This window comes from Sebastes fasciatus, chromosome 19 (assembly GCF_043250625.1).
Source record: "Sebastes fasciatus isolate fSebFas1 chromosome 19, fSebFas1.pri, whole genome shotgun sequence".
Taxonomy (NCBI): domain Eukaryota; kingdom Metazoa; phylum Chordata; class Actinopteri; order Perciformes; family Sebastidae; genus Sebastes; species Sebastes fasciatus.
This window is the reverse complement of record NC_133813.1, coordinates 14,213,684-14,238,320: the sequence shown is the minus strand read 5'-3', so window position 1 is coordinate 14,238,320 and position 24,637 is coordinate 14,213,684. Positions and strand designations below refer to the sequence as shown.

At 38.9% G+C, this 24,637-nt stretch overlaps 1 protein-coding gene and 1 long non-coding RNA gene across 3 annotated transcripts; one reads left to right on the top strand and one right to left on the bottom strand.

The window, feature by feature from the left end:
• Nucleotides 1-1,657: 1,657 nt before the first annotated feature.
• Nucleotides 1,658-21,311, bottom strand: ntrk2b (neurotrophic tyrosine kinase, receptor, type 2b). 2 transcript variants are annotated; one of them, XM_074617799.1, is made up of 17 exons: nucleotides 21,100-21,311; nucleotides 17,734-17,808; nucleotides 17,571-17,642; nucleotides 17,416-17,484; nucleotides 17,189-17,340; nucleotides 16,875-17,011; nucleotides 13,620-13,752; nucleotides 12,830-13,129; nucleotides 12,720-12,737; nucleotides 10,809-10,843; nucleotides 10,351-10,450; nucleotides 9,057-9,245; nucleotides 8,275-8,405; nucleotides 7,978-8,150; nucleotides 6,161-6,401; nucleotides 2,952-3,110; nucleotides 1,658-1,858 (listed from the first exon to the last, which is right to left on the bottom strand). In XM_074617799.1, exons 1-17 carry the CDS (start codon nucleotides 21,309-21,311, stop codon nucleotides 1,673-1,675), a joined length of 2,382 nt encoding a protein of 793 aa, XP_074473900.1. In that variant the 3' UTR covers nucleotides 1,658-1,672. The 2 variants fall into 2 exon arrangements, with proteins under 2 accessions (XP_074473900.1, XP_074473901.1); XM_074617800.1 differs by having other exon boundaries at nucleotides 12,720-12,734.
• LOC141757364 (uncharacterized) lies at nucleotides 6,245-22,320 on the top strand. The gene is made up of 4 exons (XR_012591629.1): nucleotides 6,245-6,448; nucleotides 8,085-8,179; nucleotides 21,140-21,316; nucleotides 21,443-22,320. It is a non-coding gene; the product is annotated as an uncharacterized LOC141757364 (long non-coding RNA).
• Nucleotides 22,321-24,637: the final 2,317 nt, after the last annotated feature.

The following is a 24,637-nucleotide window of genomic DNA, read 5'->3' as shown; positions in this document are numbered from 1 at the left end:
CTTCTCTTATCAAACCATACTCTCATCAACAGCCTCTGAAGATGCATACAAGCACATCACTTACAGATATGGGCCACCGAACAACAAAGATTTGCTAAATGACTGCTGGTGAATGAAAAAAAATAAAAGCAAAACTGTGCTCATCTTTTTTCTTTTCTTTTTTTTTGAGCTCAACACCGCCGAGTCCTCATTCTCTGTGCTTTAGATACATCAAATGAAATGAGTAGAGCACTCCAACAACGTTTAAAACACCACTTTGTAAATATAGATGACCTCGTGTGTGGGTATTTACATAAAATATGACAAATGATGATGGCATTATTGAGAAAATAAACGGTGTAAAATGCGGTATGCCCTTGTGTTTTACAACCTCGACATTGATTTTACATCAGGAAGTCCTTCAGTGGACTTGAGTAGGTTATATACAACAGACACAGGCATCTATGAGAGTCTATATGGGTTTCACGCTGTTTCTTAAACGTACATGTATAATAATAATAATAATACACATGTATGATGTAAAGAAAGTCATAGTTTTGTATGTCGAAAAAAGTCATAGTATGTTGAACAAAAAAATAAATAAGTCATAGTATAGTATATCGAAAAAATAATTAAAAAAGTCATAGTATAGTATGGCGAAAAAATTATAATATAGTATAGTATGTTGGAAAAAAAGTCATAGTATAGTATGTCAAAAAAATAATAAAATAGTATAGTATGTCTAAAAAAATAATTTAAAAAGTCATAGTATTGTATGTCTAAAAAAATAATTAAAATAGTCATAGTATAGTATGTCGAAAAAAATAATGAAAATAGTCATAGTATCGTATGTCGAAAAAAAATATTAAAAAAGTCATAGTATTGTATGTCGAAAAAATAATAAAATAGTCATAGTATAGTATGTCAAAAAAGGTAAAAACATCATGGTATTGTATGTTGAAAAAAGTCATTGTGTAATATGTCGAAAAAAATGATAAAAAAAAGTCAGTATTTCAGTAAAAACACTGATTGAAATCAACATCTTGGTATGAAAACACAGTCGACATTTAAACAAATATTAAAATAGTCTGTGACATATAAAAGAAAAAGCTTCAGCTGTACTTGATTATTTTTTTTATCTTCCTGCAGAATATGTGTTGAAAGAAGAGAAAGCTCTATCTACAAAGTTGTGTCCACACACTGTCCATTATGGAGACACATTATTTTCCCTTTCATTCCCAGCACATACAGGAGATTATTTAATACGATCAATGTAGACAGAGTAACCCGGTAATCAACTATCGGGTTTCATTTATTTTTATGCCTTTCACATATAGGAGGAGTGTTGATGGTTTTTGGATAAAGTTACATAATCCTGTATGCATTTTGGTTTCCATTTGTGAAACATGCCTCAGTAACGTCCGCAAATGAGTAAAGAAAAGAAAAGCAAAAAACAAAAATCACTCAAAATTTAAGGCTTTTTCTCAATGTAATGAGGACACGGACGATAGCATTTACAGGAACATTTACAGCCAGGTACTGTACACACACACACACACACACGCTCACACAGTCGCACGTACAACCTTCACTTCCTCCTTTCCTCTCCGTCTCCTCATGTATCCACAAGCACTCATCCCAAGCCCCAGCTCACACACATGCACGCAAAAGTACATACAAGAAGACGGGTGCATCAGCCCAGTATGTCCAGGTACACAGGCGAGGCCTTGGCGAGGCTCTGGAGCATGCTGTGGATCTCCTTGATGTTGAGCCTCATGTAGGGCTCCCTCTGCCAGCAGCCCAGCATCAGGTCGTACACCTCTTTAGGACAGGTACGGGGCCGCTGCAGCACGCGGCCCTGCGTGATGCACTCGATCACCTGCAGGATACAGGAGGGACAATACACGGTTTGTCTGCTGTTTGGCGTTCAAATGAAAGCAGCGCTCTCCAGATGTTGCTAATGAAGTGAAACATTCGGTGGGTTGAGGGGTGCCCTGGTGGTCTTGGGGTTAAGGCGCCGACCATGAACCACAACTTCCCCAATTCATGTCCAGCCAGGGGTCATCTCTCCACTGTCACTATCTCATAAATGCCCTTCCCCAAAATATATATATATATTTATGTATTTATTTTTTGTTTATTTACAGAAGAACACTGAGATCAAATTAAGAAAAAAACATAATTTTTCTAAAAAATCTTAATTGGAAAAAGGGATCTGAAAACAGTACGATGTATATAAAATTACTTTATTAATATGTTTTGATATTTAAGCAACTTAATATTGCTATTCCATGAAGTTGGGAGAGTCAGAAGATTAAAAACAGAATGGTCAAAATCCCCAAAAAACACTGTATACTACATTTCCCACAATGCAACCAACAGTGCATTTCGCATTCATGTCACATCGGAATTATGGTAATTACGAGTTTCTGACTTGTACATAGTGTTGACATCAATATCCAAGTCATGATTACGACTCGGGAAGTCAGATTTTTCGGAAAGTTTTGATAGATGCAAGTTGACACTTACTGATATAAAACAAAACAAATATGAACGCTTCGCATCAGCCAAAGACCGTCGTTCAATATAATTAAATCAAAATGTCATGAATTTATTACAACTTTACATTACTTCATCTGTTACTTCAACTATTATAGATATAGATATCAGTTTTTCCAGTAACATTTACAGTCAAACTTTGAATCTTTAGTTTAAATAGTTAAATGTTTTGATCGGTCAGAGTGCTGGACTTCATTCCCATCATCTACTGGGCCTGTGGTTTGGTGATAGTTGCAAAGCTGAAAAACAACTTTAGACTTCTGCTATCACAAGACCACCAGTAGAAAAGCCTCTGTGTTTAAGAGTATAGATCATGAATAGGTGTAATTTAAAGTGTCTCTGAGCTCTGAGAGCATTGTCCGACCGAGGGCTAGCGTTGACTAAAGTATCTGCAGACCTCGTGTGACTCTGACCTCATTGTTGGAGAGCTGGTACCAGGGCTGCTTGCCGTAGGTGAAGATCTCCCACAGCACCACGCCGAGGCTCCACACATCACTCTCTGTGGTGAACCGCCGGTACATGATGCTCTCTGGGGGCATCCAGCGGATCGGCAGCATCGTATGACCGCCCACCTGCAGTGAGTAGAGAGAGAACAGTGTCCATTTGAAAACCAACACCATAAGGCCTGCTGAAGAGTTAAAAGCTGCTGGTTAGACTTCATTGCTTTATTGGGGTTATTTTTAGCCAAGCTTGTGGTCCGGCTCTCTGGATGGCAAAGTCTGTTGGTCGTTCCACCACTTTGATCGGAAATATTTCCAAAACTATTGACTGTATTGCCATGAAATTTGGTAAAGACATTGATGGTGCCCAGAGGATAAATTCTAATGTCTTTGATGTGTCATGAGGACTGTTCTTTCTTTGTTATAGCTGGCCCCTGCTCACTTCCCCCAGGCCATGTACTGTACTCCCCAGACTTGCCATCCTCAACCCATCCACTAGATGCCCTCAGACTTTCTTGCCAGTCCCGGTCACCTGACGTCCCCTCCCACCTACAACACATGTTCCCACTTTCCTCATCAGCCCTGCAGATATATACCAGCACATTTCCACTTGTTCTAAAGTAAGTGCTCCAGCTGTTCTTTATGTGCCTGCTTGGTTTAAAAGTAAAGACAATCTTTTATGTTTGTCTGCTTGGTCTACAATCCAGGGGCCAGTTTGCATAAAAATAGACTTAGCCTTTGTCTTTAATGTAACTTTAAGTCAGACTTGCTATAGACACTTCAATTAATCTGTTACATAGAGCTTCCCTATGAGCGACTAATGGAAGACTGACTTAGATAGCCTGTCACATAATGCATTATGGGTGAAATAAGACTCTTCGCAGAAGAGTAAAAATGGCGGATACAACAGCGACACCACACCAAGTATTGGAGAACATAACAGAATAGGTAGTTATAAATCTATGGTCGTTAAACCATTAAATGTATTCATAAGCATTCAAGACTATGGTAACGTTACAAGAATCCCAATAAAGTAATGGGTAAACAGTTGAAATAGCTCAAATTTACTAAAAGTAATGGATAAACAGTTGAAATATTTAGCTAAAAGTAATGGATAAACAGTTGAAATATTTAGATAAAAGTGATGAATAAATAGTTGAAATATTTAGCTAAAAGTAACGGATAAATAGTTGAAATATTTAGCTAAAAGTAATGGATAAATAGTTGAAATATTTAAATAAAAAGTAATAGCTAAACAGTTGAAATAGTTAGCAAAGCCAGCCAGGGGGAGATGTGGCTAACTTTCCTACCTCAAATTAAGTCAGACAGGCTTAATAACACTAATCCAACCTGATGATCTAAGACCAGTCTAAGGCCAAGACTAGTCTTAAACTAAGTTTATGCAACTGGCCCCTTTGCTTTTCAGTCCAAACCTGTGATCACCAAGTCATGACATTGTGATTCTCTGCCTTTTATTCTTCAGCCACCGTGAGGTTGACATTTGTGGTTGTGAGTGACGTATCTTGACAACTATTTGATGGCTTGTTGTGAAATTTGTTATTAAAGATATTCAAGGTCCATATAGAGGATGCATTCTAATAAGTTTGGCGATCCTCCACTTTTCATTAGGCCCTTTTGTTTATTACCAAATACCTGCAAAACTAATGACAACCCCATCACCATCAGCTGTAGCCTACTTTGTGTTTAGAGCTGATTAGTGAACATGGTAATCATATATCTGCTAAACATCAGCATGTCAACATTATTATAAGGGTTTTAGCTCAAAGCATGGATGTGACTCTGTACATCCCATTATACAGAGAGGTGTTTCTTTTATTTAACATATACAACATATTGATTTGGGTGAGTGTCAGTATAACAGTTCAACAGCACTGCAAACTGCATCCTCTAAAATGATCATACAGTTGAACACGTCTCTAAAACAGTTTCAACATTATAACCTTCATGAACTGTTGCGTTAGACTGCATTGGCTTTAGCTAGGTGTACCTAATAAACTGGCAACTGGAGTGTATTTCTTTTTTTTTTTTTAATGTGAGCAATTAAGTTTAGTCACACTGGCATTCCTGAAACACGGCTGTTATTACATCAAAACCTTTTATCCAGCCAGCGTCTTCCCGTCTTCTTCCATCAGATATTTCCTGTCTACTAAATGCATTTCCTCCCCTCACTGTCTCCTCTTTTATCTAATCACCATCCTTTCACGTTCATCACCTCACCTACTTACTGTAAACTCACATGCACCATCACACCGTCATACATGATACTCTTTATGACCGGCAGATCCACAAAGGTGCACGGGTGTAATTCTAGTTTTATTCACCACTAAACTAAATGTGAGTTTTTTTATGCAGTTTTATATTCCTGGTTGATATAATTTATTGTATCACATGATTCCTTTTGATTTGCAAATTGACAGCAGCATTATAACAGATGAGACAGCCTCATATTGTTAGCTGTGTCTTGCTTACTATTTGTTATTTTGATAAAAAACGTTTGATATCAGGAGTTGATGACAGGCCCTCTTTATGGTGATCTTATCTGATGCAGGGAAATGCATCTGGGAGATATTTTGTTGTGTTTAGATTTCTGACTCGGGCAGCAGAGGGCACTGTGGGATTCAAGCTGTGATTTGAGACAGAAAGGATGAGGGAATAAAATGCATCCATCTGTTCCTCAACATGACAAATTGTAGTCTTTTCTTATTTGCCTGTATTGTAGTGTCTTACAACAAAGTGCAATCTTCTTATCAGACTGTATACTGTACCAGATCTCCTCTATGGTTGAATATAATGCCGTTCATGTAGAGTGAAAGGACGTATTAACTCCTTGCCCAGTTAAAAAGAAAAACTGCCGATGCATTTTTGCACTGTTGGCCCTTATTACCATGGAAACAGTAATTTTATGCAGATTATAGAATTTGCATTTAAATGGTATTAAAAATAGATAAAATACCTCTGGTTAAAATTGTCATTTCTGCAGCTACACAGTTATTTCAGGCCAAAACTGGAATAAAATTCTAATTACATATTTGAGACTGTGCGTATGTGGCTACATTTCCATATTTCTGTGTATATATCAGAGGGTTGTGTGTGTGTGTGTGTGTGTGAGAGAGTAAGAGACTGAGGGCAAGACGAGGTGAGAAATAATCAAAAATACTCACTCTGTAGTAGTCTGTGCTGTAAACGTCTCTGGACATGCCAAAGTCTCCTATCTTGACCAGCAGGTTTTCTCCTACCAGGCAGTTCCTGGTTGCCAAGTCTCTGTGGACAAAGTGCTGGGAGGCCAGGTAGACCATGCCAGCAGCAATCTGTTGGGCAATGTGCAGCATCTGGGACTGGGTGAGTTCCACCAGGATACTGTGTTGACCGTCTGCCATTAGCACTGCATCAGGACCGTGGGACCTGCACACAGAAACACTCCATCAGAGCTTCAATCAATGAATGACCAGGTTAGAAAATACAATGCCAAATATTCACATTTGAGAAACTGGAACAACTGAATTTTTGTCAATTTTGCACCAAAAAAAAAAGAGACTTATACAATCAATTAACTATCAGAATTGTTCATTCCAGCTGTGTACTCAAAAGATTTCTAGATTACTTCACCAGATGGGATTATCTGTTGTTGGCTAATCCAATTGATTAAATACCTACTGAATATCGGAATTATGCAATCTGAATAAAAGCCATAAAGCAGGCCTACTTATTTACCAGTGGACACATTTTTTTATCAACTCACAGCTGTACCGTCAATGCACATTGGACAATTAAAGGAATATTTCTGACACATTGGAATATGTAAGGGATAATGTACAGCGAACTGGTCATTGTTGTGAAATAAACCCTGACAGGGCGATGCGGAACGTGAAGCCCTGAAGGGGTTTATTTCACAACAATGACCCGCTAGCTGTACATTATCTCACTTATTACACAGCTACTTACTTAAGAAATCAATAATTTCACACAAAAACGGTCCGCCAGAGTCCGACTTCAGAACTGCGCCCATAGCAACGATCTACTATAAAGAAATAACAGACCGTAGAACGCCGTGATTGACCAATCAGAGTCGAGTATTCAACAAAGCCGTGTAATAAATAAACTTATTTGCTCTCTTGCTGAGAGAAAGGGGAGGAGATTGATACCATTCTCATGTCTGTACGCTAAATATGAAGCTACAGCCAGGAGGCAGTTAGCTTAGCTTAGCATAAAGACTGGAAGCAGAGGGAAACAGCTAGCCTGGCTCTGTCCTAGGGTAACAAAAACTAACACACTAAATCTTGTTTGTTTAATCCGTACAAAAACCAAAGTATAAAGCCGACAAATTGTGGTTTTATGGTAGATTATGTGCTGGACTATCTCTTCACAGAGAGCAGTGACTTCCTGTAGTCTTTACTGGTTGCCTGGAAGTCACTGCTCCCAGCCAAGAAATAATCTGGCACATAATCCCCGTAAAAATCACAACTCGTCGTTTTTACATTACATTTCATTCTTTGTACGAGTTAAACAAAGATATAAAGTATTAATTAGTGAGACATTTTTTTTTCTTAATCTTTGTAGAAAGCCATGCTTGCTGTTTCCAGTCTTTATGCTAAGCTAAGCTAATTAGCTGCTAGCTGTAGCCTCATATTGAACGCTCAGACATGAGAGTAGTATCGATCTTCACGTCTAAGGGCCTTTACACACCGGCAGGGGTTGGAAAGCGGTTGTATTTTTTTGAATTGTTGTTATTATCATGAATACTTTCACAACATATGGGAATATTACGTGGCGACAGACGACGTGATTTATTTCCGGAACAAGGCAGATTTGATGAGCTTTCGCACTGCGACCAATCGCATTGTGCGGAACGGGTTTGAGTTGCGCCTATATTTATGAAACAACAACATAGGCTCCGTAGTCCAAAACTTAAAATATTAAAAAAAATGGAAAATGTTGAACTATGACTTTAACACATTTTTACGAGTCAAAATGATCCTACCTTAAGAACTTGTTTAGGTCACCATGTTTCATGTATTCAAACACCATGATGAGCGGGTCGCTCTCTACACACACGCCGTAGAAAGTGACAATGTGTTCATGTTGCAGGTTGGTGAGGAGCTCGGCCTCTCTGTAGAAATCTGCTCGGCCGCTCTCGTTGGCCTCTTTCAGCGTCTGACGAAAGGCAAAGACACAAAGACGAGGTGAGGAGCACTATGTAGAACGTACATCTAGTCAATAGAGTTCACTAACTGAATGACAAGTTGATTATTTGAGCGAACGGCTTTCTGATCTGTACCTTGACTGCCACATGGAGCTTCTCCTGGTCTGGTGTCAGGTTGTAGCACTCGGCGAGAAACACCTTCCCAAAGGCTCCCTCTCCCAGCTCCCGCTTCAGTACAATGTTGTGTCTCTTGATGTGCTGGACAACTTAAATACAGAACACGACAAATCACTGTCAAAGTCACGAGTGCGTCTTGATTATTCAGTTGGAGTTTAGGTGATTTTTAGTCAGGAATAATTCAGTCACAGTTATGCAGGTCAAATTAGATTTGGGCTGCAACTAAAGAATATTTTCATTATTGATTTGTTTGATTTGGCAATGAATAAATTAGTCTATAAAATATCATAAAATAGTCAAAATAATGCTGCTCATTTTCTCCCAGAGAACAAAACTGAAAGATATTCAATATACAATCAAATAAAATTGACAAAATCAGCAAATCTACACATTTGAAAGGCTAGATCTATCAAATGCTTGACATTTTTGCTTGACTAATGACAAATAATTATCAAAATTGTTGATTCAACCAAGCACTGATTAAGATTCCCTAAAGTATAATAAACCACATGCATGTGTGTGTGTGAGAAATAAAAACATTCAGGTTCTGCTGAGTTGAGCCTTCTGGAAACAAGCTTGTGTTTCTGAACTAACCGTCCAGTTGCCCCGCAGAGCAGGAGTCACTATCACAATGCAGCAGGATGCTGATAATAAATATGGCATCCGACTGTGACCCCTGCATGGATTTATCAGAAAAGGTCCGGGTTACAGGCCATTTGTCGAGCGAGGCGGTAACTCACACGTGTCAGATTTCAGCATGCTGCCGGAGTTGCGGAAGTACTGTGGGTTCTCAATGACAGGAATCTTTGTCATCCCAATGATCACTGCGTCTGGACCCATCTCCGAGGACGACGGGGTGTTGTTGCCATTGGAGACGTGATGAAGAGGGCTGGCAGAGTCATCGTCATTACTGATGACTGAGGAGGAGCCTAGGGAGCCACAGAGGTGGAGGAGGAGGAGGAGGTGGAAAGGAAAGAGAGGCAGGAGAAGAGTGAAGAGTAAGGATGACATGTGGAGAGAAGAAAGGAAATAGTGGTCATAGAGGAGGAGGAGCGTTGGCGGGAGAAAAGAATGATAGAATGACTTGTAAATACAAGTTGTACATAATGACAAAAATATATCACAAGATCAGATGTCATCCTAAATCAACATGAGACCAAAGCAGGACTTACAAATTCCTATAGTCATTTTTATACCGATATAGTGGAAACGGAAATGAGCTTTGAATAAACGCTAATTTTAACCCCTCTGTTTAAAAGTAGTATATAATCACTTAACAACACACTATAATGTAGTTGTAAGCCGATCTAAGGACATTTTAAGTGTTTATTAATAATATAAATCCTCTTATGAAAAGCATCCATAACTGTGTAAACAGTTGCTTGATGAATGATATGTTGTCATGAGTTTTGACCACATTTATAAACACCTGCCTGTGAATGATTTGTACATGTGTGTATATACAGTTAATGAATGCTTTTTTTACGTGCAATCATACAGCTACGTTATGTAAGGGATAATGTACAGCGAGCCGGTCAGTATTGTGAAATAAACCCTGACAGGGCGAGGCGGCGGAGGGATCTTGCATCGCCCTGAAAGGATTTATTTCATAATAATGACCTGCTAGCTGTACATTATCCTGCTTATTACATGGCTACTTACTTAAGAAATCAATAAGTTGACACAAAAACGGTCCGCCAGAGTTCGAGATCAGAACTGCGCCCATAGCAACGGTCTGTTATACATAGCAACGGTCTGCTATAAAGAAATAACAGACCTTAGAATGCCGTGATTGCGTTTATGTAACGTTATCAACTGTTTACACATCAGTTATCGATGCTTCATTAGAGGATTTATAATTGTAAAATAAAAAACACTATGCATCAAAATAATCTAGGCTTTAAAATGTCCTTGTATTTAACTACAACATGCTAAGTTACAGTGTGTTAAAAAACATGTATTAACTCTGGGCAAGATATTGAATAGGTGTATTTCCCAAAATGTCGAACTATTCCTTTAAGAAAATTAGTTCACCTTTAATGCCAAACTTGGAGTTTCTTCCATATTTCAAAATGATCACCATCAGAACGCAGCCAGTCAAGGCAACTCCCGCGATTCCCACAACTACATACACCTGGGAAGACAAAAAAAACAAGATTGTTTGAAACATAATTTTCAACAAAAAACATATGGCATGCTTTTAGACCAGCGGTTCCCAACATGCGGGGCAGCAAACTAAATGTGAGGAGTCATGAGATTATGTATATGATAGGAAAGCAGAAATATAAAATATATATATTTATTTTCTGACACTTTCCTTTAATCTTTGTTTTTTTCATTTCAAGATGATTTTCTGACCTTTTTAACAACAATTCAAACAAAACGGTGAAGCAGGCTAATGAGTGAAGCATAATTTGTTTTAAGGGGTCACCAGCCAAAAGGAAAATGAGAGCGGCTGCTTTCAAGGGTGAGGACCGATGAGCATCACTTACTGCAACACTGTCATCCAGCGGAGGGAGTGGAGGGTCTGAAAAAAATGAAAATGCTTGTCAGAACATTTGAAAATAATAACAATTAAAGCTGCGAGCAGCGATGAACGGGCCCTCGCACCTCCCCGCGCGTCGGGGGTGCTGGCGGGTCACCGACTGACGCAGCCAGGCACAGTGAAACCGAAACTCTGATGAGCGCCATGACGCCTGCCACAAAACTCTACGACAAACGGTTCACGAGTTATGAAAGGTGGCGTGGCTAATGTGTAGGGGGCGGGGATAACCTTCACCAATGAAACAGGAACTCTCTGCTGAGTGATATGACACCTCCCACAAGACTCTATGACAAACGGTTCATGAGTTATGAAAGGGGGCGTGGCTATGAGTATATTTTTTCGTGTTAATGTCCTCAGGCCTGGACCACCATCATGCCTGAGAAATCTGGGGCAGATCGGACTATGTACAGTTCAGTTACAACAACTTCCTGTTTCATGGCGAATAGCTCAAAATGGCCGCCACGCCACCGTCAGGTCGTTCAGTGAAAACTCACCAACTTTTCACCCTCAAGGTCTTAAGATGGTCCTGACCAAATTTCAAGTCAATCTCATTAAATCTGTAGGAGGAATTCGTTAAAGTACACGACCTATAAAACGCTAAAAATTGGCGAAAATCGCACAATAAATTCAAGATGGCTGACTTCCTGTTGAGTTTTGGGCATACCTCCAAGAGGCTTTTTTGTGCGTCTCCACATGTTACATCTGTCTGCCAAATTTCATACATGTAGGTGAAACCGGAGCGCGTGGCTAATTTTTTGCTAGCGAGCCCTTTTGCAGCAGCCGAGCCAGAGACCCTTAAAATATACATTTTTTCACCGCGTCTGATAAGTGTGCCAAGTTTAACAACTTTTGGGGCATGTTACGGTCGTCAAAAAGGCAATTCATCCGAGAGAAAAAGAAAAAGAAAAAGAATAATAATTTCTACAGTTTCAATAGGGCCTTCGCTGGTCCGACGTTGTCGGTGCTCGGGCCCTAACTATTAAAGGGACTGTTTGTAACTTTTTAAGCTTATAAATGTACCAGGTCTGGACACATGCGCGCTCGCGTGTGGCTGGAGTCACTGCTCCTCTGCCTGCCTGCCTTCACTCAGATAGCGCGCGCGTTCTCGCGTACTCGCTCCACCTCTAGACGTGAACGCATGCTCACTCCACACTGCAGAGGAATTAGTTTAGCTCTGAGAATATCTAGTGAATGTACAGTGGACGTTTGTGCAGAAATAACTGCTGCAGCTCCTCCAGACTAACAGAGGTTTCCCGTGTCTTGTGAAGTGACGGGGCTCCGCAGAGAGAAACGTTATCGTCTCCGACCGGGTGCCGGTGTCTCCCTGTTCACTCCGACTGCAGGCGGAGACGATAACGTTACTCGTTGCGGAGCCCCGCTGCCTCAGAGCCCCGGCACCGACGCTGAAGCGGGAAAAGCCAACACTAGGATCAGCAGTGATTCATGGAGAGACCTTCGTCTGATCAGCTAACATTACTGCCAAGCAGGTGAAATATAGAGTGATATTGTGGTTTTAACTGATGTGTGTCGCCTCACTGTTTTGAGCGATGCTCGTTCAGGTATATTTAGAGCGAGCGAGCAAGCGCGAGCCCGACGCTGACTTTCGTTGACTTAACGGCCACAGGTGTCGCTGTTAACAAGCATTTCTGAAAGTTACAAATAGTCCCTTTAAGTGCAAGCAATGCTGACTGTTATATAATGTGTAACCCTTCAAACACCTACCAGTGGTGTCTGGGAAGAAGCATGATGCAGTCCATAGGAGGAGAAACAGATCATGAAAGAGTTCATATGAACTAGTTATTATCAAGCTAATAAATATAACAATTGTTGTTTTTTATAAAGCTGAATCATTACTCACAGTCGTAGGTGGGATCTTCTGAAAAGAAGGAAAAAAAGTATTGTTCGCAGTCAACTTCATAAACAGAAACGTGTTGACTTGGTACTGAATGTACTCCTGTGAAAAGGCACCTGTTTGGTTGAAATCCATGAACTGGGCGGAGACTGTCTTCTCGTCCCAGCCGTACTTGTTCTTCGCCACCAGCCTGTACATGCCGTTGTGGATGTGCGTGGGGTTGACCAACTGCAGGCAGCCGTGGTACACGCTCAGGATGGACTCGTGGATCATGGTGCGGATGAAGTCCTGCTCCAGGAGAGCCACGTCCCCGTGGTACCACTGCAGCTCAGGCTTGGGGTTCCCCGTCATGCTGAAGGGGATGCACCAGTGGTGGTCCTGCACTGGCTCCAGCAGCTGCTGGATGGTGGGGGCAACTGACACGGAGGCAACAGTAGAGGAAGAGTAATAACGGGATGATAGGAAATCAACACCAGGAGTAAACGCCAGTAGGAAGAGCAACATTTATGGGCTCAGAGGGGAGATGCAGTCGGGGGATGAAAAGTGTGGGGGGGAAGAGAAGAGAGACAACATTTAAACGCTGACATCAGGAAAACGTGGAAGAGGAGAATGAGGAGAAATGTGGCACTGAACAAGCAGAGGAGTGTGGTCATGAGGAGCTTCACAGGAGGAAGAGTTACGGACAGGAAACACGGAGAGTCAATAAGATTTGCCAAGAGACAGTAATGATAACAAACTGAGGAGCCTTGTGTTTCCACTGGAAAAAAAACAAGGTTTAGAAGAAAGCGTTTAAAAGTTCATGAGAGGAAATTAGACAAGCTTACCGATAATAAATACAATCTCTAAAGATGCATGCAGTTTGTTAACATTTACAGTCTATAATAAGAGAAACGTAAGAGTTCTTACAGAGAATATTGAGCTCAAGGGTGGCCTCGGTCTGACCGACAATGTTCTCAGCGCTGCATATGATCACCTTGCCATTATCATCAGGAGACAGGTCTGACAGGGTGATGCTGCTCTCCGTATCCGAAGGATCAATCTGTAAACAACATCATTATTTCATTATATGCCCTATGTTTATGTAACATTGGTGCGATGCTGATCTCTAGTACACGTACAATAACCAGCTGTGACTGTACAGTGTATTCTCATCAGTTGTAACACCACATATTGCAGCTGACAATAAGGCTAGTCATATTTTCTATTCTTGTTAGACTAACTGTGCGTTCCAATACCCATAATACCATACTATTTAGTATGCCAGAAAAAAATGTAGTATGTCCCAATACATAGTATGTTAAATGCAGTATGGCAAAAATGTCCTACTAAATCCGATCGCATTTTGCAGTATGCAAACCAGCCAGGGGCCGGCTTGAGGCTTAGGCCATATAGGCGGTCGCCTAGGGCACCACCTTCTGGGGGGCGCTGGTCAACCTCTAAAAAAATAAATAAATAATAATAATAATTTCTTTAACAATGCCGGTGGGTCCCCTTCATCATTTTCTACATTGAGGTAACAAATGAACAAATAAAGAAAGAAAGAAATACACTTGAAACTCTGAAACTCTCTTTCTCACACTTTGTTATCTGGCCAAATGCACTTATTTGTTAATAAAAGTGTAAATTGTAGTGAAACTGACTAAACAGTTTTAAGCCAACAAGATCAGGGACCAATTGTTTATTTATATTATAATAAATACAGTTATTTATGAAAATAAAATCTTAATTTTTGTCTTAAAACCACTGTGATGTCTGATGTGCGGTTTACTGGGAGGATTAGGGTTGGGGGGGGGGGCTCCAAATCTGAATTTTGACTAGGGCATCAAAAAGGTTAGAGCCGGCCCTGAAGCCAGCATGCTTTTCTGGCTATTCTGACCCACAATCCTCCTCCGCAGCGGATATATGCGCAAGAGGGTCAAAGTTCAAGGTGCAATGTTATGACGAAGTAGTAATGGTGCCTTCAAATGGGGTCGTGTTTACCGTGTTCACCAGAAGAGTCCATATGAACGCCCCCCTCTTGTGGTATTCACGACCTTGTAAGTGGAAAGTTTCTGAAAGCTTTGAGTTCACGAGTTGTGACGTGTTTGTTGACGTTGACGGAAGTTCATTTTTCGGTGCATAATAGGTTAATATATTGTAATTTTAGTCGTATACTGTTTTTCTTTGTAATTATATATTATCTTTGAGGAAAATGTTGATATTCCCAACAGCCTCATCTTTTTCCTCCGTCATTATGCCTTTGCATTTCCCACATTATGTTACCCACTTGCTAGCTTGCCTAATTGTTAGCCTCTGTGGCTTCTAGACGCCGACAGTAACGTTAATATTGCCGTTGCTTAGCAGCGGTGTTCTAACAACTTAACCACTTGAACGCCAAGGATTTGTGTACACGACTTCCCCTGTCGTAAACACAAGCTCACGAGTTTCATTTCAAGGCACCATATGTCCCAATTGTATGCATACTGCATGCAACAGTCCGTACTTTGTACTGGCAGCTGCAGTATGTACTAAAAGTAAAAAGAAAAAGTATGTGATTTTTAACGTAGCCTCTATTTTTCTTATTATCAACAAGACCAACAATGTGTTAGTCCGTCTCTCAATGCTTTCCTATGCTGTGGCTCTCAGCCCTGAGTCCATTGGTTCCTGGTGACCATGTGAATCTTCACAGGAACCAATAGTTCCATTTGAGCGCAAACATATGGTTTCATTTCATTACAATCATCGCTGATGTGTTTTTAATAGTTGTCAACAACAATGGAGCTCTATGAGAAGAAGAAGAAGCAATTCGGTATTCGTTTTTTTCATGGGATTTGTTGATGATTAGAAAAATATAGGATCAAGCCTAACTTTTAGGGCTGTCCTCGACCAAAGAAATTCTTAGTCGACTTATGATTATGATTTTGTCGACTAATCGATTAGTATTTCACAATGAAATATCCAACTGATTAAAGGCTTTTTAACTTTTTACTAGAAGATCGCCTTATACCTTTCATTCTTTTGTCAACGTTTGTGTTCCCTACCAAACAGCACCTTCATTACACTTAGGGATGCCCCAATCTGACTTTTTCAGTCCCGATACGATACCGATACCTGGGCTTTAGGTATCGGCACGATGCCAAGTACCGATCCGATACCTGTGTTTAATCAATCAGCTGTATGCCTTGCATTTTTTTTTATGTGTAAAGCAATATCAGGCTTGATTTAAACATTGCTTTACTAACTTTGTAAAACAAAATGTAACAAAAAAATACATAGATATAACTTTACTGAATTATTTATTATTAAAATAATAAATAAGGCGCCCCCCGGTAGCTCACCTGGTAGAGTGGACGCCCATGTACTAAGTCTGAGTCCTCACCGCAGCGGCCAAAGGTTCAAATCCGACCTGTGGCCCTTTGCTGCATGTCATCCCCCGTCTCTCTCCCTTTCATGTCTATACTATCACTATCAAATACAGGCAAAAAGCCCCCCCCCCCAAAAAAACGTTCTTTCGTCAAAACGTACACGGGAATTAAATTCCAGTATATAATGTATATAGTATATAATGTATATAGTATATAAATATATAACTGAATTGAATAGATCTGCCCCATTGTCACCGATCCAGCTATTTGAGTCAGTGTCGACTCGATATCCGATCCGGTATGGGATCGGTAGCTATCGGTATCGGTGCACCCCTAATTACACTTGTTTGAACTTCCGAGCACTCCAGACCTTTTCTCTTTTTTTATTCCATTAGTTGATTTAATCAACATATCTGTAAAACTGAGTTTCTCCACAAAGAATCACACAAAAGCACCGCTTTAAATCTTGTGTTTACCAGAGATGTGCTCATATGTTTCTTGGAAATAAGTCCTTCAGCTTGAAGAAAACGTTAAAAAAATGACTAATCGACTAAAGAAATCTTAGTCGACTAAGATCACAACGACCTATTAGTCAAATAATCGACTAAGAGGGGCCCTACTAACTTGAGTCCAAGTCTCAAGCCTACAGCTCTACCGTGACCTTCATGTCGTTCACTGCTTTGAAGCTTCATTGGAGCTCATCTCATAAGTAGTATTTTCAAAAAAACGACTCCTCATGTTGTCCACTCCACTCAAAGAGTACAACCTGAGTGGTGGACCTGTAGCAAAGGTTTAAACAGGAAGCTGTGTGGCTCACCTCGTGGTGGGTAGAGAGCCAATCGAGGTTCCACAGGATCTCAGGAGGAGGGGAGCCTGAGGCGCTGCACACTGCTTTGACATCACTCCCCTGCATCTCCGTCACGGTGCTCGGGGTGACCTCTACTGTGGGAATCACTGCGATGAGAAATGAGCAAACAGACAAATTAAACATCCGACCAGAACTTTTACATCGATTGATTTTGTTTACAGATTTATTTCCGTCTTTCCTGTCTCCCAAGAAGCGATCAGCTCTCTAACCGTTCAATATCAGATACCCAGTGCTGCTTATTATAACGTATGGTTTCACATTACCACAGTCTGTTGGGGTGAGTGTGGCAAAGTACTGTGGCGCTCCTCTCTCGTCTATGCACGTCAGCTCCGGACTGTCGGCTTCTTCGAGGAGCCTCAGTTTGATCCACAAGTTCTCACAAACACAGTCCAGAGGGTTACCGGACAGCAGGAGCCTGGAAACAAAAACATACTACGTGAGGAACTCAAAAAAAACTAAGAGATGCACTGACACTTTTCTGTACACTTACGGGAACGTTGCGTTAAAGTTCTGAAATGTTCTCCATGACAGCGTCGATAGGTTATTGTCTCTGAGATTTCTAAAAGGGAAAACAAAAATAACAATCACGATCCAAACAAGGCTACTCACGTGAACATCGATGACACAACTAAAGAGGCTTCTTACACATATTGGAGTCTCGTATTGTTGAAAAATGCATCTGATGATATAGACGTCAATCTCGTCTTCATCACTGTTCTGTTGTGAGGTTAAAATGTCGAGTTATCAGGTAATCTACAACGAGTTATACATTGTGATTCCATGTGAAGACATACTGTATGATACTTACAGGTTTCTGAGGTTGATGTAGTGCCTCAGACTGTTATCAGTGATGTCAAACAGTCTGTTTTGATTCATAATGTATCTGTGAACGAACAGGAAAGAAAAACCTGTTAGGACACACGTGTTCATTTAATGTAAGTAGATACTGGTGGTCAGCTAAATAACTTGATCTGAGACTAGTATGTTTGTACGTGTGTGTCACAATGACCGTGTGAAACAAGAGAATCAGTTGTGTGTGTGTTTTTAGGAAACTAAATCTGACATAGTCAGCTAAATGTGATATACACTGTCATTTTCCTTTGCCGAGGGAATTTGGTCTGTAGCACTTTTGATTGTCGATATAATGTGAAACAGTACAACAGCATGTGTTTGCACATTGGCAGTATGTTGAAACGTTTGCATTGTTGTTGATATTGTTGATATTATTCATGTTATTGTAAGAGCAGAAGTTTTATGAAATATTTTAAGGAGGTGGAATCTCTTTTTTTTTTCCTACTATATTAATTAAAGGTATATCATTGAGGAGTTTGAGTAATAAATGAAAAAGAGTTAATTACAATTAAATATCAACATATTGCTGAAGTAAACAAACCTTTCACAGCATCAGAAAAGATTAATAACTGAGATTTAGTTGTGTTTAAAAACCTGCGAATCAACTTCAGAATGACTGCAGGTTGTTTTAAATGTTGTTGGGGAGACACTTTAGTTTACATGTGATTTTAACAACACAAAGCTGCAATACATTACATGTTAAAGTATCTTCTATGATCTAAAGGGATTGTGCTGCTTGCTTCAGGAGTTTTGTCACAAAAAGGGGATTTATATATAAATATATATATATACCCATCATGAATATATAACCTCTGAAATCAATATGATCAGCTTTATGCATTTTACAAAGAAAGATTGCATTTAGATTTTGATGAATCTTATAAATGTAACTTAAAAAAAAGTTAAAATTGTAATTTTAATTGATTTAGCTATGAAAAACTTCTAGAAAAATATGTAAAAATATTCCTTAGAGGAGGGATGGACACACAATCTTTACAGGTTAGTATAAAACTTTTTTATGATAGTGTATTACTATGTTTCGGTAATGACACATTTTGGGAGAAGAAAAACATTCCAATCCAGTCTGAAAATACAATAACAAAATTGACTGTACTTTCATTACACTGTTAAGAATTCCCCAGTAAAATAACAGTAAAGAACTGACAGAAGGTTTGCCTTTATGTTACTGTAAAATTAACATTATTATACTGTCGCTGAAATTTACAGCTTTGTGCTGTTAATGAAAAATACAGTTTGAACTGTTTTTTTTTAATTAATTTCACAGTATTTTACAGTTAATTTACTGTTTAAAGATACATTATATAGCTGTTTTTCACCTTTCTTTTACATTATCTTACTGATTTGTTTTAATGCACTATTTAGGTTGTATTTTTTGGCACTTGTTAGGAAAAAGGCTATAATAGACTTGTTGACACTTTTCCTAAAATGTCTGTCTATATCTGGCTACAAACACAGAATGCAAACCATAACAACATGTGAGTGAAGAACAGAGCACTGTTTTTTAGCAATAACAGGTTAATACTGTTGAAATCCTGCTGTAAATTAACAGCAATTCTTTACAGTGTAGATATGTATAGCCTAGATATGGTACAATATATATATGGACAAAGTTTTGGGAAGAAAAGATACAAATTTCTAAATGTTTACAACTCTGACTTTGCACCAATTCGGGCCCATATATGTAACACCTAGTTCCAGTCAATCAGAAAAGATTAACAACTGAGATTTAGTTGTGTTTAAAAACCTGTGAATCAATTTCAGAATGACTGCAGGGTTGTTTTAAATGTTGTTGGGGAAACACTTTAACACGTTTACATGTGATTTTAACAACACAAAACTGCAATATATTACATGTTAAAGTATCTTCTATACGATCTAAAGGGATTGTGCTGCTTGCTTCAGGAGTTTTGTCACAAAAGGTTTGCTTTGTTAGGATTTGTTTTTTAAATTCATGGTTAGATTTTGAGAAGGTGCAGCTGTCATTGAAATGTTCTATTATTTAAATATGATGCTTCACATGTCATTTATTTGCCAAAGCTGCACAAGATATCCCTTTAAGGGCTTTAAGGCTGCTACAAGACTTCCATTTGTAAAATGAAGAAAACATCATTATGTTTTGTAGACGCCTATAATATTCCTGATGGGTATATATATATTTTTTATTATAAAACATAAAACATTTGTGTTTGTAATATTTCCAAGGCATAAGGCATGTTATGAGTTAATATTAAGCAATAAGGTTGAGGGAATATGATATAACCTTGCAAACAAAACACTCTGGTCACTACCGAAACAGTGCAGTCACTACCGAAACAGTGGGTATTTTGTAAAAAATAAGATATATTGAGTCATCAACTAAAATGTTATGATACTGATTGGTTAAAGGTATGTTCAATTTAATCAATCCTTCCCTCTGAAATCAATATGATCAGCATTTTACAAAGAAAGATTGCATTTAGATTTTGATGAATCTTATAAATGTAACTTAAAAAAATGTTAAAATTGTAATTTTAATTGATTTAGCTGTGAAAAACTTCTAGAAAAATATGTAAATGTGTATTTATTTTTTGCATATATATATGACACCTATAGTTCCAGTCTGTCTGCCTCAGTAAAACTCAGCCAGTCTCCTCTCCATCCATTCTGGTGCCATGCAGTTGTACACTTGTGCAGGGTTGTAGCAGGTACACTTCGACACAAGCCTACACACTGACGCAGATACAGAGCTGTGGGCAGCCTAGTATACAACCGATGTGATCTCGTGTGTAATCTGGCAACAATGTGCTCTTTTTTTTTTTGGTGTTGAAATGTTGGAGGTTATATATGATATCACACCGACGCCCAAAAAAGATGAGCAGCTCAGAGAGAGAGAGAGGAGGCTGCAGTCAGGCCTCAACATTTTACTCCATCACTATACCTCTGGAGCTGTTTTGTAAAAAGGAAACACCGACTAATCCAAATAAGCCTGACGCGCACTCTCACCACCATTACGCACACACACACTCACACACACACACACACGCGCGCGCACACATATACTACATGATCTGACAAACCCAATGGTTATAAGGGAGAAAAAAAAAACATATTTTGTGTGTTGACATGCAGAAGGCAGATCTTTATTGATCTAGGAGAAATAAGATTAGGCCTGTTATTATTATTAATATGATCACCTTAATTATGATCCTAATCCTATAGCCCTTGGGTATTATTATTGCGACCTATAGGTAGTTCTTTTTACGCATTGCATCCTATAATAAGTTCTGTTCTTGCACGACTCATTTTTTTCATTCCCACTTACATCTCGGTGATGTTTTCCATGTCTTCTAACGCGAGGACAGGGAAATCCTCGATCCCCGGTGCAGAATCAATACAAACAATCCTTGAGATGCTGCAAGTGCAGGATGCTGGGCAAGCATCGCTGAATCTCCACAGCCCCATCATGAGAAAAAAAACCCAAAACAATCCAAGAAGACGAGCCATGCCATATTCCCCCGCGCTGGAGTCCATCATCGCAGGTCCAGTAGAAATCCCCCCAACCACCACCAACCAAAAAAAAAAAACAGAATCAAAATTGTAAAGATTTTTCCTCCCTTCGCTTGCTTTTATCTGGCAGAGTTAATCCTTTTTTTTCGACTCTGCAGGAAAAAGGAGACGTCGATGAGGAATGCGCAGAAGAGCCCTGCACGGTTTTTAATATCAAGATGCCATGGACTGGCCTTCTCTGTCTCCGCAGAGCTGCTATCACACTACTGCATATCGATGTCGTGAAGCAAAGGTGTCAAGTGGTCCTGATGCTGCTGCTGCTGCTGCTGTCTCACTCCTCCTCTCTATCTGGGCACACACAGACTGGTCGCCTCTGCCTTCCTTGTAAAAACAAATATGAAGGTGTTCCAGATGTTTAGAGAGATCAATAGGCAGGAGCGATTCCTCATATATGCGTGGTGGTGTGTGGTGGTGATGGGGAGGGAAATATAAGAGCGACTGCACAGTGGAGTAAAGGATGCGTGGTGATGCTGCTGCGTGTGTGTGTAGAGGAGGAAGGCTCTACCTGCATGCGTCTATCGATTATCACCGAGGACGAGCACTGGGGATCTGGTTTATCATAGACGGGATGATGGTTGTGATCATACATCCTGGAGATGTATTCATGACTAATTGTATTTATAGGAATTTTTTTTTTTTTTCTCTATACAATAAAACCTAAAACATCACATGCTGCAGCCTCTGCACGAGCATCCAGCTGTGTGGGTCAAATGCACAACAACAATATGGATGTAAACTCTTGTGTTGTAGTTGCTCTGAAGCCATGCATTGGATGAAAGCAGCGCTTCTTTTTTTTTCTACCCCCCCCCACACACACACCAACACTGTTGTACGGTTGGCCATTAGGCCTATAGTGTGACGTACGGTTGACGCACTAGACGGGGTGCATCTATGAAAAATAATTACCTATACTATGTCTGCAAGCTTCAAATGGGTCTCACTCCAATCACTGGTCAGTGTGCGATACAGGTGCAAGATAAATGATGATATTAATAAAAAATGCTATATTAAAAAAAAAATCTATATATTCCTGATAAAAAAAAGCATTTTGTCAGAAATAATGTATTTTTTCTATTAAGTTTGGCACAACAGAATATATATATACAGTATATATATATATATATATAATATAATAAAATATAATAATAAATAATAATAAAATTATATAATAATAATATAATATAATAATAAAAATATAATAAAATAAAAATATAATATATATATATATAAAAATATAATATAGATATATTTATTATTATTATTTTTTTATATTTATTTTCTTTGTAGTACTGGCATAATTTGATTAAAGTTTAATAAACCCTGACCTTTTAAATATATTTTAATTGCTCAACAATATTTAGGGGCTAACCTGCAAGTATGTTGGTGTCCACTCACTAATGTAAATATTAATAATGTATACATAATTTAGACATTAATTGGTCAGTGTGCGATACAGGAGCACGATACAAATAATATTAATAAAAATGCTATATTAAAAAAATATCTATATATTCCTGATAAAAAAGCATTTTGTCAGAAATAATGTATTTTTTCTATTAAGTTTGGCATATACTATATATATATATATATATATATATATATATATATATATATATATATATATATATCATTTTTTATATTTATTTTCTTTGTAGTACTGGCATAATTTGATTCAAGTTTAATAAATCCTGACTTTTTAAATATATTTTAATTTCTCAACAATATTTAACCTGCAAGTATGTTGGTGTCCACTCACCAATGTAAATATTAATAATATATACATCATTTAGACATTAATTGCAACATTGGCCTACTGTTGTTCTTTTTTACCTTTAATGCCCCAATTAAACATCACATAAATCCTTTATTTTTCAGTCCTTAGTGCTCAACATCAAGGTAATAACGTGTTTCAAAATGATCAAATGAAATCTGTTTACCAGTGGATTCCTAAATTTCACTCATAATGAGGAGGCATACTCAGCTAGGACACATGATCTATGACACAGCCTGTATGGTTAGTGTCGCTATGGTGACTTGCTTTTTACAAATAGCGCTGACAATGTCAAGTGTCGCTATGGTTGCAGATGAAAATATGTACGCAGGCTTTTTTTTTTTATGAGAAACATCAAGAACTGAATTATATCTGTCTCCATGGTAACCTCAGAGTATAGGAGAGGGAAGAGAGCTCTTTATTTTGCAATAGATCCTTGCCTATATCTGAAGGAGCATGACAACACTACGAGAAAAAAGGGATGTTTAAAATAGTGTGGACACAAGTCAGGCTCCTGATTTGCATTAAATGGGCAGTGAGGTGGCGGCTTCAGCTGCTGATGTCAGACTAGTGCGTCTATATCTCATGGCCTTATCATGTTAGCACTGCAGGAAAGTGAATCAAGTTGCACTTAGAAAAGCAGATTTGTACATCTGTGTGTTTGTGTCTTGTGAATTCAAAGCATCTTTTTAAACTTTCTATTTCTTGTAGCCTATAGATGACGTTCTTAACTTTGAGGTGCAACATGAGTTTGAACTTTGCCTTGCACATGCAGAAAGAAGAGTTGCATGTTTAACGCTCCAAGAACCAATAGATCTTCCTCCTCTTGTGCATTTAGTACGGTGCCACTTCATCCATCTCTACTCCTACCTCTTCTTGAACCAGCTGGTGGCAGACTTGTCTTGAACCAGTGAAGCCCACTGATCTACATCCTGTACTATCCACACTGTATCTCAGTGTATGCATAGATTATCAACAGTGTGCACACTGTTGCACTGCTGTGTTTTATCTGAGTGAATACAAACAATAGCTCTGTTTCGGATGTAATCAACACAACATTTTTGATCCATCTAGGAAAAAAAAACAAGATGAAACTCGCCTCCATCGAGATCCAGCATAATTATTGTGAGGATGAAATAAGCCTGGTGATTGGACAGTGTCAAAGAGAACTGAAAAACGGACATTGATGCAATTCAGGAGGCCTTACAGCCCCCATAAGAGGAGAAGGCCAGATAATAGCCCTGATAAGTCCCAGAAACAGGATGAGAAAAGCCCAGAGGAATCTGGATGCCTCCAATACCTGACCTGTCATCACCAAGGGGAGATCCACGGCTCAGCGAAAGGGAGGAACCACAGTAGGAAAACAACAGCAAGGAGTTAGAAGTTAGATAGAAAAAGCGATTCTTAAAAGTAGTATAAGAAATAAATGTGATAATAATCATTGAATGTGTATATAGGAATAGAAATGTGTGATTTATCACCCGATTCGACAGTCAACTATCAGGCCATTAAATAGGCGTTA

Excerpts from the sequence above, each read along its gene's own strand:
- ntrk2b (XM_074617799.1), bottom strand. The coding sequence starts at position 21,311 with ATGATGGACTCCAGCGCGGGGGAATATGGCATGGCTCGTCTTCTTGGA. Across the intron at positions 17,809-21,099 it reads ATGGAAAACATCACCGAGAT|ATACATTATGAATCAAAACA; the intron begins GTAAGTGGGAAT and ends GTTCGTTCACAG. Across the intron at positions 1,859-2,951 it reads ACCAGCTCTCCAACAATGAG|GTGATCGAGTGCATCACGCA; the intron begins GTCAGAGTCACA and ends TGTATCCTGCAG.